Source organism: Myotis lucifugus, unplaced genomic scaffold, assembly GCF_000147115.1.
Source record: "Myotis lucifugus unplaced genomic scaffold, Myoluc2.0 scaffold_353, whole genome shotgun sequence".
NCBI lineage: Eukaryota > Metazoa > Chordata > Mammalia > Chiroptera > Vespertilionidae > Myotis > Myotis lucifugus.
In genome coordinates, this window is record NW_005871401.1 from 696,128 (window position 1) to 713,272 (window position 17,145).

General features: G+C 39.3%; 1 protein-coding gene across 4 annotated transcripts in view; it reads left to right on the forward strand.

Annotated features, from left to right (window-relative positions):
* The window catches only part of COL25A1 (collagen type XXV alpha 1 chain), a 472,442-nt gene that overhangs the window by 250,669 nt on the left and 204,628 nt on the right, over positions 1-17,145 (forward strand). For 2 of the 4 annotated variants that reach the window (XM_023764848.1, XM_006101373.3), the window contains exons 3-4: positions 9,888-9,932; positions 11,914-11,921. In XM_023764848.1, coding sequence (XP_023620616.1) covers positions 9,888-9,932; positions 11,914-11,921 — 53 coding nt within the window. Of the gene's footprint in view, positions 1-9,887; positions 9,937-11,913; positions 11,922-16,014; positions 16,019-17,145 lie in introns of all 4 variants that reach the window. The other 2 variants (XM_023764849.1, XM_023764850.1) reach the window with 1 other exon arrangement.

Below are 17,145 nucleotides of genomic sequence, written 5' to 3' on the forward strand. Positions count from 1 at the left end.
CCCTAATGACCATTTGTGTAATGTGATGGCTACATTTCTCCCTGTTCTCAGGTTTTTATGACAATACTAGAGGCCCAGTGCATGAATTTGTGCATGGGTGGGGTCCGGCTGGCCTGGCAGGCCCAGCCACAATCGGGGAAGATCAGGGCTGAGCCAGTTGGGAGGAGGAGATGGTGGGAGGTTGGCCAGCCAGCCCGCCCTGATCAGGGCCCGATCAGGGTCGGGTCAGCTGGAGGGAGGGGCCACAGGCAATTGGCTGGCGGGCCCCGCCCCCTATTGGGGTAGGGGGTGATCAAGGGTGGGGCTGGCCAGGGGGAGGGGCTTCAGGCCTATTGTGGTGGGGCGGGCTGATCATGGGTGGGCTGGCTGAGGGGAGGGGCCTCAGGAGGTTGGCTGGCCAGCCCCACCCCCTGATCAGGCCAGTTCGCTGGCCACAGTCGGCATCATAGTGACTGGTCATTGGTTGTTCCAGTCATTATGGACACTGGCTTTTTATATATATAGATACTTATGTATAATGACTTAAGTTAGAGCCTTCTCTTTGTTTCTTTATTTAAAATCTCTTTATTGAAATACGATTGACATGTAAAAAACTGTATATATTTAATGTTTATAGCTGGATGAGTTTAGGGTAAGTATACATTTTTGAAACCATTATCATCACCAAAGCCATAGACATATTCATCATCTTCCAGTTTCCTCCTGTCATTATTATTATTATTATTATTGATAACACTTAACATAAGATCTACCACTTCAAAAATTTTAAGAATATAGCACAGTGTCATTAGCTATAGGTATTATATTGTATGGTAGATACCCAGAATTTATCTTGTATAACTAAAACTTTGTACCCTTTGATCAGCACCCCTCCCGTTCCCCCTCGCTCCTAGCTCCTGATGTGACCATTCTATTCTCTGCTTCTATGAGTTTGACTTTTTTTGATCCCACATATAAATGAGATCATTACAGTGTTTGTCTTTCTACATTTGGCTTATTTCACTTAACATAAAGTCCTCCAGGTCCATCTATGTTGTTGCAAATAACAGAAATTCCTTCTTTGCAAAGGCTGAGTACCCAGAAAGGTTATGTTTAAGTTTAGCTTGAAATTATTAGTAGGAGTGGAGAAGAGTAAACAGATCCAAGTAATAGGAGTAGAATTGACAAGTCATTTTTCTGGTAAATCAGATAAGGTTATTCCAGATACCTTCAATAACCACTCGTCCCCATGCCATCCCTACCCCCCTGCCCGCCAAGACCAGAGGAAGGCCCATATATAGGCGTATGTTTACTTCTAGGCACATATCTAACCTAAGCAGAGCCTTATCACAGGTAGGGACATCATTAGTGAAGAGTAGAGTGCTCCAGCAGTATTTGTTGTGGGCCAAAGGTACCGACTTGGCTTATGACACCTTGCTATGATGTGATTTAATGATCTTGATCTGTCTGCATTGGTTTTGTGTGTGTGTGTGTGTGTGTGTGTGTGCAGTTGTTTTTGGTTTTTTTTTTTTTTTAAAAACCACATCTTTAAAGAATTACCATTATGGCTAATTCTTACTAATTATCTCAGGCTGACAATTTGCATCATTCAAACAAAATCTCTTTCTGAAGCATGAATGGTACTGCTTATCGTGAAATTTCCTATCTGAAGAGCACTCTGGTTTTATAGCCTTCCTCTATTTTCTATAATTCATTCTTCATTTTGTGAAATCTCTGCTTATAAGTCTTTACTTCCTTGTTGCTGATAGCTTCTGCTTTTTCTCTTCCCATTCATGTTCTTGAACCAATTTCTTTTGCAGAGTCATGTCTGTCCACTGATAGAATCCCCTGACAATTTTTGCTACAAGGATCTGGCCAAATTCAGTAAATAAAAGTCAGGTTCCAGCTTCTATATTTGTTCTTACTGCTCATGTTGGCTAATACTTCATCACTCAGTTTGGAATGGAAATGGCTGCTCTCTTTTTCAACTATTGTTAACATAAACTTTGTTTGGGAAACAGCAATTATTTGTCTTATCTGATTTTTCATCTTCTCACTCTGGTGATCTGCCAGCTGTCCATTGTCAAATTTACCCTATCTGTATCATTTGTATTACTTTTACCCTTAAATTCAGAAGCAATATCAAATTGTCTCATTTGCACAGCAGACTTCTTCCAAATTTCTATTTATCCTATATTTTTACCTTTATTCTTGAGAATATTCCCCCCATTGCCCCTTTCACCCATTTTCTATCCCACCCCAGGCCTTCACCACTCTATTGTCTGTGTCCATGGGTAATGCATATATGCATATAAATTCTTTGGTTAATCTTTTCCTGGCCTTCCTTCCCTTCCCTCTGAAATTCATCAGTCTGTTCCATGTTTCTAGGCCTCTGGCTTTATTTTATTCATCAGTTTATTTTGTTCATTAGATTCCTTGTTCATATATTTTGATTTTTAGATTCAATTGTTGATAGATATGCATTTATTGCCATTTTATTGTTCATATTTTTTATTTCTTCTTTTTCTTCTTAAAGAAGACCCTCAACATTTCATGTAATACTGGTTTGGTGTTGATTAACTCTGTTAGCTTTTTCTTGTCTGGGGAGCTCTTTATCTGACCTTCAATTCTAAATGATAACTTTGCTGGGTAGAGTAATCATAGTTGTAGGTCCTTGCTTTCCATCACTTGGAATATTTCTTGCCACTCCGTTATGGCCTGTAAAGTTTCTGTTGATAAATTAGCTGACAGTAGTATGGGCACTCCCTTGTAAGTAGTAACTAACTGCTTTTCGCATGCTGCTTTTAAGATTCTCTCTTTGTCTTTTGCTCTTGGCATTTTAATTATGATGTGTCTTTGTGTGGGCCTCTTGGTTTCACCTTGTTTGGGACTCTATGCTTCCTGAACTTGTAATTCTGTTTCTTTCACCAGGTAGGGGAAGTTTTCTGTCATTATTTCTTCAAACAGGTTTTCAATATCTTGCACTCTCTCTTCTTCCAGCACCCCATGATGTGAATGTTGGTATGCTTGAAGTTATCCCAGATGCTCCTCACATTGTTTTCATAGTTTTGGATTCTTTTTTCTTCTTGCTGTTCTGATTGGGTGTTTTTTCTTTGCTTCTTTATATTTCAAATTCTTGATTTGATCCTTGGCATCCTCTACTCTACTGTTGAGCCCTTGTAAGTTATTCTTTATTTCAGTTAGTGTATGCTTCATGTTTTGAACTCTGTATCTAGTAGCTTTCTTGCTTCCATTTCATTTAGATTTTTTTCTGGAGATTTCTCTTGTTCTTTCATTTGGGACATGTTTCTTTGTCTCTGCATTTTGGCTGCTTCCCTGTGTTTGTTTCTGTGTATTAGGTAGGTTTTCTATGTCTCCCAGACTTGGTAGAGTCACCTTGTATAGTAGGTGTCCTGGAGGGCTTAGTGGCTCAGCCTGCCCAGTCACCTGAGCTGGGCACTCCAAGTACACCCCGTGTGAGCCGTGTGCACAGTTCTATTATAATTGAGCCTTGATTTATGTTGGTATCACTGAGAGGGAATAATCCGCAGGCCAATCTGTTGTGAGGATCATATGTGTCTATAACTGAAGAGCTGAGGTACCAGAAACACTCCTATGGGGCAGGACTTGCTTCAGGGGGCTTTGGTGCTCACCAAGTCCTCCCTTGAATGTGTTCCTCTTGGAGATGGTAGGGTTGTAATGTGGTGTGGTTGAAGTTGTCCACCAGGTGCACTGGCTCTGGGGTGCAGATGGCTGCTACTTGTGTTGAGCTTGGAGGTGCTCAGGAGAGACCAAGCTGTGAACCATGGCAGGCTGCCACTAGTGCTGGGCCTGGGCCACTTATTGAGAGGTATGAGGCACACTGATGCCAACTACTGCTTGTTTGAGAGATTTTAAGAAAGTCCAAAGTAGGAGGCAAGAGAGGCCAGTTGTATGGAAAAGGCTTGGATGAGCCTGCAAGTAGGAAAGGGTGGGGGTCTCGGGGACTCATCGGGGTGGGGTGAAAAGTCTGAGCCAGGTTGATGGAGATTCAGATATGGCGCAGCCTGTCAGTTGTGGCAGGACAGACTAAGCAAAGGAACACTGGCCTCCGCCAGCACTCTATCTGGGAGAAAGCTGCCCCTCCAGCTCTTGCTCTGCTGCCAGACTATTTAGTTCCTCCCTGAATGTCACAGGTTCCTTTCAAGCTGCTGCCCCAGTGCTGGAGCTCAGAGGGTGTGAGTCCAAGTAAGTCTGTGTAGGGGCCTTTAAGAGGAACTGCCTGGCAATCCCACAACCACACTCTCCACTGGTTTTTACAGGCAGAAGCTGTGGGGACTTTTCTTCCCAACACTGGAACCCTGGGCTGGGGGCCTGGCGTGGGCCAGGGATCCCTCACTCCTCAGGGAAATCTCCACAGCTGAGATATCCCTCCTGATTTTAAACTGTCCCATGTGGGTGTGGGAACAGCCAGTCCTGCATTTCCACCCTTCCTACCAGTCTCGATGTGCTTCTTTTTTAATTCCTTAGTTGTAGGACTTCCATTCAGGTAGATTTCAGGTGATTTTGAATGATGGTTCTGTGTTTTAGTTGTAAATTTTGATGTGTTTGTGGGAGGCAGTGAGCACCAAATTTACCTATGCCGTCATCTTGACCGGAAGCCTAAGCCATTCGCTTTCTATTTATTCTTTTGTAAACAAAATCTTTATGTCTTACTGAAAGTTTTGTATAATTTATTATTTCCTTAAGCTCAATATAATGCTTACTCCAATCCTCTGTTTCTTATAGTAATTATATAGCATGTGCTCCTCAAATCTAGTATTTTCTTTGTAAATCCAATACAGTTTATTTTCCCATCTTCTCATAACTTAGTTTAACTTCATGTTTTCCTCTCAAATATTATGAAATTATTTGTAAAACCTTGTCATATTTAATAGATATGTCCTGCCAAATATCTTTTACTTTCCTTAGATTCTATTTTTTTCAGTTCTCAATATAATAAGCAGGTTTCCCACAATATTTGATTCATTTCTGTAAGCCTTCTGATTGGATATTTGAGGTAGACATGGTCAGAAATATTCTAACTTTGTTTTTGATTTCTTAAAAAAAAATTACTTTTTAAATCATTTTATAAGCTGATTTCTTTTAAATATCATTTTTAAAGTTTATTTCAAACTATTTTTAAATATTTGTGCAAACTATTATTTTTACTTAATAAATTCTACTATTAAAAAGGAATGTTTTTCCAGGGGAACATGACAAAATAAGCATATAATTACTAGAGGCCTGGTGCACGAAATTCATGCATGGAGGGGAGGGGTCCCCTCAGCCCAGCCAATCTGGGACCTCTTGGGGGTTGTCTGACTGCCGGTTTAGGCCCAATTCCAAGATGGACATCCCTCTCACAATACTGGACAGCTGGCTCCTAATCGCTCGCCTGCCTGCCTGGTTGCCCCTAACTGTCCCCCCCTGCCGGCCTGATCACCCCTTGCTGCCCCCCACCCCCACCGGCTGGTCACACCTAACTGCCCCCCGCTGCTGGCCAGTTCGCCCCCAGCTGACCCCTCCCTGCTGGCCTGGTCACTCCTAACTGCCCCCCCGCCGCCAGCCTGGTCACCCCCAACTGTCCCCATCTGCCAACCTGGTCACCCCTAACTTCCCTCCCCTTGCCGGCTTGGTTGCCCCCAACTGCTCCCCCCACTGGCCTAGTTGCCCCTCACTGCACCCCCTGTCAGCCTAATTGCCCCCAACTTCCCCCCCTGCCTGCCTGGTTTCCCCCAACTGTACCCCCCCCCCCACTGGCCTGGTCACCTCTTACTGCCCCCGCTGCCGGCTTGGTTGCCCCTCATGGCCCCACCACCAGCTTGGTCACTCCACACAGTCTGCTTGTTCAGTCAATTGGTCATCCCTCACTAACCCCCCTGCCGGCCTGGTCACAGCCTACTGTTCAGTTGTTTGGTCGGCCCTCACTGACCCCCCTGCTGGCCTGGTCACCCCATGCAGCCTGCTTGTTCAGTCATTTGGTTGTCCCTTACTAACTCCCCTGCTGGCCTGGTTGTAGGCAGCCATCTTGTGAGGATGTGAGGGTTAATTTCATATTACCTCTTTATTATATAGGATAGTCTCTAAGACTTGTCATAAAAATCAGGGGCTCCTTGGCATCTTGTTATAGGTGAGATAGCAGTCAGTCTAAGTATTTCCCATTGTAATTTTCCCTCTGATAGTTCTTATCATTTTATCTTTATCCTTCAATATTCTTAAGTTTCTCCTTCCATGTGCTTAATTGTGATTTATTTTGACTTGCCACTTAGAGTATAAATTCAATCTTAGGATTCTTATATTCAATTCTTCAAAATTCTCATCTATTATCTCTTTTATAAAAAGGCTTCTCTATCATTTTTTCTGGATTCTTTTATTGACATAAGTAAAATTTTGTTTCTTAACATAGATAGATACATAGATAGCATCTTAGTTCATTAGCTATAAAAAAATAGTGGGTGGCTTACAAACAACAGAAATTTATTTTTTACTGTCCTGGAGGCTGGGAAGTCTAAGATTAAGGAGCCGTCATGGTTGCCTTTGTTGAGTGCCCTTTTCCTAGTTCATAACTGGCACCTTCTCACTGTGTAGTAGAAGGGACTAGGACTCTCAGTGGGGTCTCTTAAAAGGCACTAATCCTATAATGAGTGCTCTAGCCTCATGACTTAAAGTACTTCCTGAAAGTCCCACCTCCTAATACCATCATCTTTGGGGGATAGAATTTTTAAAAATATATATTTTTATTGATTTCAGAGAGAGGGAGAGAGATAGAGACATCAATGATGAGAGAGACTCATTGATCAGCTGCCTCCTACACACCTACTACTGGAAGCCCATAACCCTGCATGTGCCCTGACCAGGAATCAAACCATGACCTCCTGGTTCATGGGTCAACACTCAACCACTTAGCCACACCAGCCACACGGGGAGTGGGGATGGGGGTAGAATTTCAACATGTGAATTTTGGGGGTGCACAAAATTCTGCATCTTTCACATCAGTATTTTCTTCAACCATATCCAGGCTAGCACTTAATTGTTTTATCTTTTTAAAAAATTTTGATGACTGTATATTTTCATTTTCAAGATTTCTAAAGGGTTCTTTTTCATTCTCCACCCCCCTTGTTTACATTTTTAAAATTCTGCCCTTTAATGGATGTTACTTCTTCATTTAACTCTTAAAAGTTAACATACCAACCTTTGTCTGATGTTTTCTTAAAATAATTAAGGAATTCATGATCTTATTGAGTGCTGTCTTTCTTAGCATTAGATTTCTTTATACATTTTTGGAATTTGGGTTTCTATATTCATTATGAATAGAAAAAGTATTTTATTATTATTATTGTGTGTGTGTGTGTGTGTAGTTTTCTCTGTGTGTCTGACTTTCTTTTCCCTGTGTTTACCTTTTCTTAACCTAAAAATGTTATGTTTGTCTTTACTTGACCTCCCACCCTTCTAGATCAGACTTATCTTAAAATGTCATATTAAGACTCCTATCCCACATTTATGTTGGGGATATCATAGAATTAGACATAAAATCAGCAGATGCTGCCCAACCTGAGTGGCTCAGTGGTTGCATGTCGATCTGTGAACCAGGAGGTCACAGTTCGATTCCGTGTCAGGAGATTGTGAGCTCGATCTCCAGCATAGGACATGCAGGAGGCAGCTGATCAAGGACTCTATCTCTCTCTCCCTCTCCCTTCCTCTCTGAAATCAATAAAAATATTTTTTCAAAAAATCAGCTTTCCTGATTGAGAGATTATGCTTGTATTCCCCCTCCTTTAAGCCAGACTCCTAGGTTTTTTCAGTATCTCTTCAGCATTTCCATGCCTCTGGCTTTAAGAAATGAACCTGGCTCTGGTTGGAGAACTTAGAGTCATGGCCACCATTCCTACTTGTAGAACTGGAACCCAACAGGCTCATGGTTTTATCTCTATTCTACATTTTGCATTTCTGGTCCATTTCTTGCCTGTAGGCATGTCCATTTGTTTTTGAATACAATTACTTCTAAAATGGTTTTTCTTTCTATAATTGACCATTTATGTGGAGTAGAAGAAGCAAATCAGAGTATAAACTCATTGTGCCATCTTCACAACATGTTACTAATGACTTTTTCATGTATATATTTAATCTTTTCAACTTTTCTTGCCTCTTCAGGGAAGATACACTTCTTATTCATCACCTACAATCCCTACTATGCAGATCAAAGACATCATAAGTATATTGAAGGAGGCAGCCAATCAAGGATTCTCTAGTTTCTAAAAATTTCTTAGTTTAATTGATTTTTTAATAGAAAAAAATCTGAATTTTAATCGTAGGATATTTTACATATCAGAATATGTCAATACAGGAGTAGGCAAAAGTAGGTTTACAGTTGTGAGTATGTGAAACACAGTTAAAGCTATCATAGGAATCATAATCTGCATGTCTTTTTTCATATGAACAACTGTAACCCTACTTTTGCCCACCCCTGTATATCTCTGTATATGTGCGTTTGAATGTGTGTATAAATGTATATTTTCCATACCTACTAGGGTCCCACTGGGTTTATTTACCTGTTTACATGATACTCATGCTCTCAATCTGGCCCCAAGTGCCCCAAATATGATTAAACCATCTTTTTATTTCAGAATATAGAAAGAAATCTGAAATTTCTAATGAAAATTTTGGGCTCTGCTATAAAGCTGTTTCTCCTAATATTTTCAATTGATTTTATTGCTTGGTTGTTTTTAATCTCTTACAAAACACAGATGGCTGGACTTATTCTGTGGTACAGGCTTGAGAGGAAACTAACTGGCCCACCAATGTTTTTATTTCTCATGATAGTGTTTCCATGTGGAAGTCGGTAGCTCAGGATCACAGTCAGAGTCAGCTGGATGCTGAGGCCTGTGCTGCTTGTGTCTTGAACTTTGTGGAATTTGGAAGTCATCAGTACAACTTAGCAGCTCATTCTTTAAAACCAGGAAGTTCTGTATTTTCCTTGGCCTCTTTCTTCCAGCAAATATTACAAGACCTCAATTCTCATTGTGGGCTAATTATTCTCTTCTATTTGCTGGAACCATAATTTAGTGGGCGCTATTCCTACACAAGGAAATGAGGGGAGAAATTATATAATTGAGAATAATGGTTTGAAAGCCATAAATGTCTAGAATCTTGTGCTAAGTCTGATACATACTAGCTTGGTGGTCTTCATCGGCGACTCACTGAAAAAGAAAAGTTTTTTCTCCACTTTTAAAATGGTGACATCATAAAGACTAAGTATTTATTGAATGACAAGAGGAGCTAGCCCTTAGTTAACTGAGACCCATAGTTACTAACTAAACACATTCCAATGCAAAGGGTTGTGATTTTAACTCAGCTGGTTCTCAATCAGAGAAATTCTAATATATGAAAATTCACATGTAATAAAATAGGAATATGTGTAAGGTTATTTTTATTACTAATATATACATTTAACTAACTGCCAACTAAATATTTTTAAGAGAATCATAATGGAACTTACTGAAGAGAAACCAGTTATTTATTTATACTTAGCACTTTTAATTATTTATATTGACACCTTCAGAAAATAAATTTTTCTAAGAAATATGAAACTCAATAAAACCAATTTGCTTAGAAAAGTTTTCCTTTATTGATGACATCTGGGCAGGATGAACAAAAATTCCATGTCTTTAGTGTTTCTAAGCAATACTGGGTGGTGAAAGAAATAGTGCAACATTTATAGGTGAATGAAGCTGAAGAGCTATGCTAAAATACCAAAGACAGTGCTGTCCTCTACAAATATCTGGTCTATTTCTTGGCATTCTTAAAAACAGTGATAAATATATAGAAATTATTTACTAGCCATTTCTGAACCAAAACCTAAAAATGTATGTATTTTTTTTGTATTTCAGGCCCTCCAGGGAAACGAGGTAAGAGGGGCCGAAGAGGAGAATCTGGTAAGTTGCTTTTTCAGCTGCTTAGGTTCCACTTAGGTTCCTGAATCTGTTCCTCCTAATTAATTATTGTAGCATTTGTGTGTGTGCGCGCGCATATGTGTGCATGTGTGTGTATGTGTGTTTAAATCTCTACTAGACCTAGAATATATTTTTTATTTTCTTATTTCCATCAAAGGAAAAGTTTGCCAAGTATTATTACTAACCACTGGCACTCAATTTTGTCTTCTTTATTGCATCAAGTCCATCCTTTCAGTGTACAGTGAGGGTTTCTTAGCTGCACACAGTGTGGCTGAACACAGTGTGGCAACATCACCCATGCTTCCATTTTCATAGGTGGTCAGTCCACACATACAGGTTCTCTGTGAAAACATCTGCCTTGGGACACTAGGGCGTATGTCTAGGAACGCTTTATTATTAGTTTGTCCAACTGGTACAATTTTGTCATGCTTTTACTCTCATTCATTTCAAAATTTGGGAATTTTTATTCCTCTTGTATAAACATAGAATTTTAGTGATGACAGGAGTCTTAGCAATCAATCCAGCATTTTCATTCTGTGTTTGAGGAAATGGCGGCCCACAGTAGTCAGGTGATTTGGCCAAGCCCATGCAGTTTTTATGAGCAGAACTTGAAACACAACCAGTTGTCCTAAAGCCACTTCAGTGAGTTTTTGCTTTCAGGCCAAATCCCTGTATGCAAAGTGAAACAAAAGAGTGAAATAAAAACTATATTTTTTGAAACCAAGATATCCAAGTGAGTTCACTTACTGTTTTACTTGTATATAAAGTCTAAGACTCCAAAAATGTAAATGACCATGTGAGGCCATTGGTTCTTACTTGCAAGTTAAGAGGAAGGTGAGTTAAGGTTTGATTCTGGTGTGTGATAAGAAATGTTATTCTCAATAAGTAATTCTCAGTAATAAAAACAATCAATTACTAAGGGTTCAAACAGTAGAAATACTAACCTATCAAAAAGAACAGAGTGCAGATTGATTTTATTTTGTCTCATTTCTTCTTCCTTTTGGAAAAAAAGATGTCAAAGTAGAAAGGGTTTATGAAAATTCAAGAATTTGGGTAGTGTAGCTGCTTAATTAAGAGTATTCTCAAAAGTTGTCTTTAAACCTCACTGACTCTAAATGATTGGAAATTTGAATAGGTATTCCCTATGAAAAGTGCAGTCTCATCATAGAAGGTGCTTTATACATTTGCTTTGAGAAAAAAATGATAAAACATTGGTGGAGTCAAATAATCACTGAATTGATCTTTGTGTCAAGAGAAATAGGATTGAGGGGAGGAAAGTGAAAACTTTATGCTTAGGCAGAGTTCTATAGAAAATGTAAAAGTTAATTCCCAACTTTCTGACTATTTAGAACTGGTGTTTTAATTGAACCTATGGTGTGTGAACTGTTGAAATTTTCTTAGAATTTGCTGGTGTTTTGATGAGAAAACATAGTTTTAAAGAAACACAAACATCAAGGCTTATTCTTTTATGTATTGACAATACTATTGAATGAAAAACATTACTAGAACAAATAATGAGTACATTTCTAATGTAGCCATTTTACCAAACTCAAGAGAGTTTACATTTCAATTCTCTATAATTGGCCTATTATAAATGACCAAAAATCCTCGTGATTCATATTTTATCTAAATTTTTAGGTATATAAATTAGATAGTCTTTGCTTAAAATATATAAATGTATCAGTAATTCATAAACAGGCCTCAGGGAATCTGAACATTCCTTGAAATTTTATGATAAGTTTTGTATGCACATAGATATAAATGTAGTTTGCTGATATGGTGTCAAAGGGTTATGTTCTAAAAAAATATTAAGAATCACTGACTTCTTTGTCCCTTGTATTGTGCTGATGATTATGATGATGTTTTAATCTTTTTATTTAATATTAATATTTTGCATATTCACTAATTTATCTCTTCCTTTTTTTCTTTCTTACCCCCCCTCTCCCCCGCCACCGCCATATAGGTCTTCCTGTAAGTATCTTTGCTGCATTTTGGCTCTTCTACATTAATCAGGATCATGTATGTTAAAACCTGGTTAAAACCTCAAAATATGGTCTATATTTCAATTAGGAAAATGTTACTGACCGGTTAAGAGTACTTAACTTTGGGAAGTTATTTTTGAAGTACACTGTTTTGTGATCGTGTGATATGTTGGAGTGCAATATGTGTCAACTAGAAAAACTTTTAATCTTCATGCCATCATAAACCAATGACTCTCTTGGGACTGTTGAAATAACTTATGAAGTTCCTGATATTAAATGCTTTTCCTGGAATTTAGAGGAGTTTTTCTGCAAGCAAATCTCCAAGCTCTTTCACACTTCTTTTTTCATCTGTTTAAACTTGTGTCTGAAGTATTTGCATTTGCCAGTCCACCAAATGTAGATGGCAACATGATCACGGAAATGATACCCCCCGTGGGCCTGGCCCAGTGCTCCCCGTTAAGCATCACTCCTTTTGAAGTCCGCTGGACTTTTGCCTGCACAGAAAGCATGATATGGAGCCCTTGGAGAGTTGCACTTTCTTTTTTCTTTCCTTGAGTAGGTCATAGCGCCAGCATTCCAGTCTGCTTTGCACCCACAGGAACAGATTATCTTGTCAGCTTTGAGCTAGATGTGTTTTTGAGTAATATCCTGGATATCTGCTGTCTGACCTCAGTGTTTGTACTGTGCGCTGGTCGTTTACGGTAGCGATGATCATTGGCCTCCAGCTATTTTCTCATCCCCGAACAGCCACTTTGCTCCAGGGTTCACGGACTCCACATTGGCAACCTATCTAACAGGCCAGCATGGTCCGGGAGAAGGGCTTAGCTTATACTCGTTTACTTTATTCAGAGGAAGCATTGGCTTCCAAATATCTTTTGCAGTCTTCCTGCCACATTCAAGGATGGAACATAAATCATGTTGGAAATGACTGTGCTTCTGTAACTGACTTTCAGTTCTTGCTTAATGCTAGGCAGATGGCATGCCCCAGGCCCAGGAGCTTGATTCTTTGGCTTCTTATTTAAGCCTCTGTCTTTAAAACTAGAAACAAACCACTACTACCCAGAGGAAACTGTGGAGATTACAGCCAGAATAGAGTGTTCAAGGCTTCTTTTTGTGGATGTAAGTATTAGGCAGGCCAAGAGGTAGTTAAATCTTTCTGCCTTATGATGATTTTCAGGATTCTATTTATTTCCTCTTCGGCCCTTCACAATTTTAGCAGCACATAGTTCTTCCTTTCTTGGGGCTATCTACTAGTCCAGGTTCTTTATCTACAAATTTCAATTTTTCTTCCTTCTGTTATATAAAAAAAAACCCCACAATAAATAATACATTGTAACCCTCTAGTACAGTGGTCAGCAAACTCATTAGTCAACAGAGCCAAATATCAACAGTACAACAATTGAAATTTCTTTTGAGAGCCAAATTTTTTAAACTTAAACTATATAGGTAGGTACATTGTTATTAACTTAATTAGTGTACTCCTAAGCTGGCCTTTGCTAAAAACGTCCTCAATCTGATTGAGGTACGTTCACTGAGGTCGACTCCTTCCAACTCTCCCATCCACACTTGTCTTGTATACTTGTTTCGTGTATCTCCTTTGATTCATCCTCTCTATATGTCCAAACCATCTCAACATACCTTTCTCAATCTTCGACACTACATCTTCTTTCACTCCACAACGTTCCCTAAAATTAACTTAATAAACTTTACTTAAAGTTTTAAGTCTTAGTTAAACTATAGGTACGTTGAATAAAACTTGATATCATAATTAATAACGATATTATTTATTGATAAATTAAATTCCTTACAACTTACCCGACCGACCGACCGACACCCCCCACTTCCGAACCACTTCTTCAAAATAGACTCGCCCAGGCCGAAAACCGACTTCTGCACATGGGCCACGAAGTTTCAATCGCACTGTACGTGCATGCCCACATGTGGTATTTTGTGGAAGAGCCACACTCAAGGGGCCAAAGAGCCGCATGTGGCTCGTGAGCTGCGGTTTGCCAACCACTGCTCTAGTAGATGGCAAGCCATATTCTAGGCGTTTAACGATTTCATTTTGTCACACAACCACCCTCGGATGTTGCCATTCCCATTGTTTAGTGAGGAAATTGAGCGTCAAAACTGCACAGCCACAGAGGGTTTGCAAAACTGAAATTCAATAAGACATGTCTAATTTGAAATGCTTTCTGCATTTCACGTTATCCTGAATCCTTATGAATTGTAAGTGTCTTATAACAGGAATCGTTGGTACATAGGTTTGGCAGGCCATGGGTCAAATGATAATCCTTGATATAAATAATCTATAATAATAAAAGCATAATATGCTAATTAAACCAGACAGCTGAACGTCCTTCCGGATGTCCTTCCAGACAAAGCCACGGCAGCTGCGAGGGCCAAGCCAGGTGATAGGGGCGGCACCTTCCCCTGATCAACCTGGTTGCCTTCTGCAAAGGGAGGCCAGACTACGGCATAGGCCCGCTCCCTGTGGGCATTCACAAAGGGCTCCAGGCTGGGCTGAGGAACCCCCCCACCCCCAAGTGTATGAATTTTCGTGCACCGGGCCTCTAGTTATACAAATAAAAGCATAACCAAAAAATGTAAAAAGCTAATTTATAGACAAGCATTAATACTGCCCCATCTCAACTGCATTTTAAAGAAGTTATATTGTGTTTAGCAAATTGAAGCAAATCCAAGAAATAAGGTATAATCATGAGTTTTCATACTGACTAAAAGATAATTCAGGTTGCTCACATTTTACAAAATGAAAAACCATTGTAGATTAAATGGAAAGCCCAAAGGTAGTCTCAGAAGTCAAACAGTTGCTTCTGATGAGCTCTCCTTGGCACGGAACCTGTGTAAGTAAATTTCTCCCACTTCCTTCTAGCCCTGAGCTTCAGTGGTCTTGTGACTTGTACTGAAATATGACTTGATTGTCCTGATGTGCATTTTCTTGTCATTCACTTTCAATAGTGCGCAATAGTGCAAAAGACAGCATTATGGCACTCTAATGTTTGTTAATAAACAAACGAATGGTAGATTGGTTGGCCTGAGTAAAAATGGCAGATTTCTTTTCTCTGCGAGAGTCATTATTTTTCATTGCCCTTCTGAAGTAATACTCTCAAGTAAGATTACACAACAATAACAACAACAAAACCCCACCATAATTATAAAATTTAATTTAGGAGTTGTACATTTACATCTTCATTGATACAGTTTGAAAAATTTGGCTATATCACACAAAAGCATTTCTTTTGTCAGTTTTTTTTCAATCTTGCATATTGGTATCATTTATAATTTAAAAGTTAAAATACAACTTCAATTGGATCCCACAAATCAATTGGCTTTTTATGAGCTGTTCAGTATATTATTTAGCCTTACCCATTTTGACAAAAAGATATGATGTTATTGTTGGTAGCATAAACCCTTAGAGGTGAATACGATGCTGTAAAAGGTTGCAAAGGAACAATTTTATTATTATGTAACTAGAGGCCCAATGCATGAAATTTGTGCAAGGGTAGGCCTTTGCAACCCAAGCTGCCTCGGCTGGCCCTCGCAGCCCCGTCTTCATCTGGAAGGACATCTGGACGGTCGTTCCACTGTTCGGCCGTTCGGTTGATTTGCATATTACACTTTTATTATAGATTTATGTTACTATTAGGTACTTTTTCTTATTTTCTTTTTCATAAAGGTAACATGTATTGTTCTAAAGGAACATTGTTCTAAAGGAACTTATGCAAGTGCTTTGAGCACCTAGCTCGGATATCACAAATGTATTTGCTGAAATGATTTGCCCAACCATTGTGTTACCTGATTCCAAAGGGCATGAAATGGTACCCCTCTATTTTGGATAAAATAGACTCATGTTTCAATAAGAAGCAAAGAACATGATAAAATTTACAAAATGACTCCAGGGTTTTCAAATGTAGCAAAATTTTCACTAGTTTTGACCTTTTTTTAGAGTCAATAGGGTAGGAAGATTTTCTGTCCTTCTGTCCAAAAAGGAGGAGCCATTTTAATAATCACAGGTAACAGAATCAAACAAGTCCTGTATCTGTAGCCAGAAGAGTCAGGAGACCTGTTTTAAGTGGATTTTTTTATTTGTATCAGTTTATCAAGCCCTATAATTGTGCTTGATTGACAGAGATATGATGTTATTGTTGGTAGCATAAACCCTCTGAGGTGAATACAACACTGTCGTGTAGCCTGTTCCGCTCCATCCAGCTTCAACAATTGCCAACTGGATTGGAAGCCCAGAATCTTATTGACAGATGAATGAAGTGTACTTAGCCAAGTTAAACTTACAATGCTGTTTCTGCCAATGTGGTAGATGAATTAGGAAAAGAAATCCCTGTGGAACTTTTACAAGAGAAACACTGCTATCTTTACTTCATATTAAAAAAAACAATGACTTTTAAGTCAATGGTAAATATTTTCCAGGTATACTAATAACTACAATTTATGGAAATTACATACCACATGTCACTTTACACACCTATTTTCATACCAGCTCTGTGAACTAGAGATTGTACCCAATTAGCACAGGAGGAAACTGAGGGTTCAGTAAATTAATCAGTTTGCCCACGGGCTCACATTTAACAGGCGGAAGAACCAGAATCTGAACCAAGGCCTATCTCTCTTCAAAGCTCATTTCACCTAGATTTCAACAAGATTTTTAAAAATATATTTTATTGATTTTTTACAGAGAGGAAGGGAGAGGGATAGAGAATTAGAAACATTGATCAGCTGCCTCCTGCACACCCCCTACTGGGGATGTGCCCACAACCAAGGTACATGCCCTTGACCGAAATCGAACCTGGGACTCTTCAGTCCACAGGCCGACGCTCTAGCCACTGAGCCAAACTGGTCAGGGCTCAACAAGATTTTTTAGGCACATAAGGTTTAAGTGTTATCACTTTCTTTGCAGGTATCTTTTTTGTACCTTATCCTACCATCTATGATTCATTTTAAGCTTTTCTTAGTTGTCAATAGATCTTACATCTTGTATGTGCTCTTTCATAGAGCCAGTTACTCGAGGAAAACATTATCAATCATCTGATTTTCATGTAATGGAAGTAAATGGTGTGGAGATATGAGCTTTGGCTCTTCAGTCAAGAAAACAGAATATAGCCCAACCAGTGTAGCTCAATGATTGAGCATTGACCTATGAACCAGGAGGTCACAGTTCAATTCCCGGTCAGGGCACA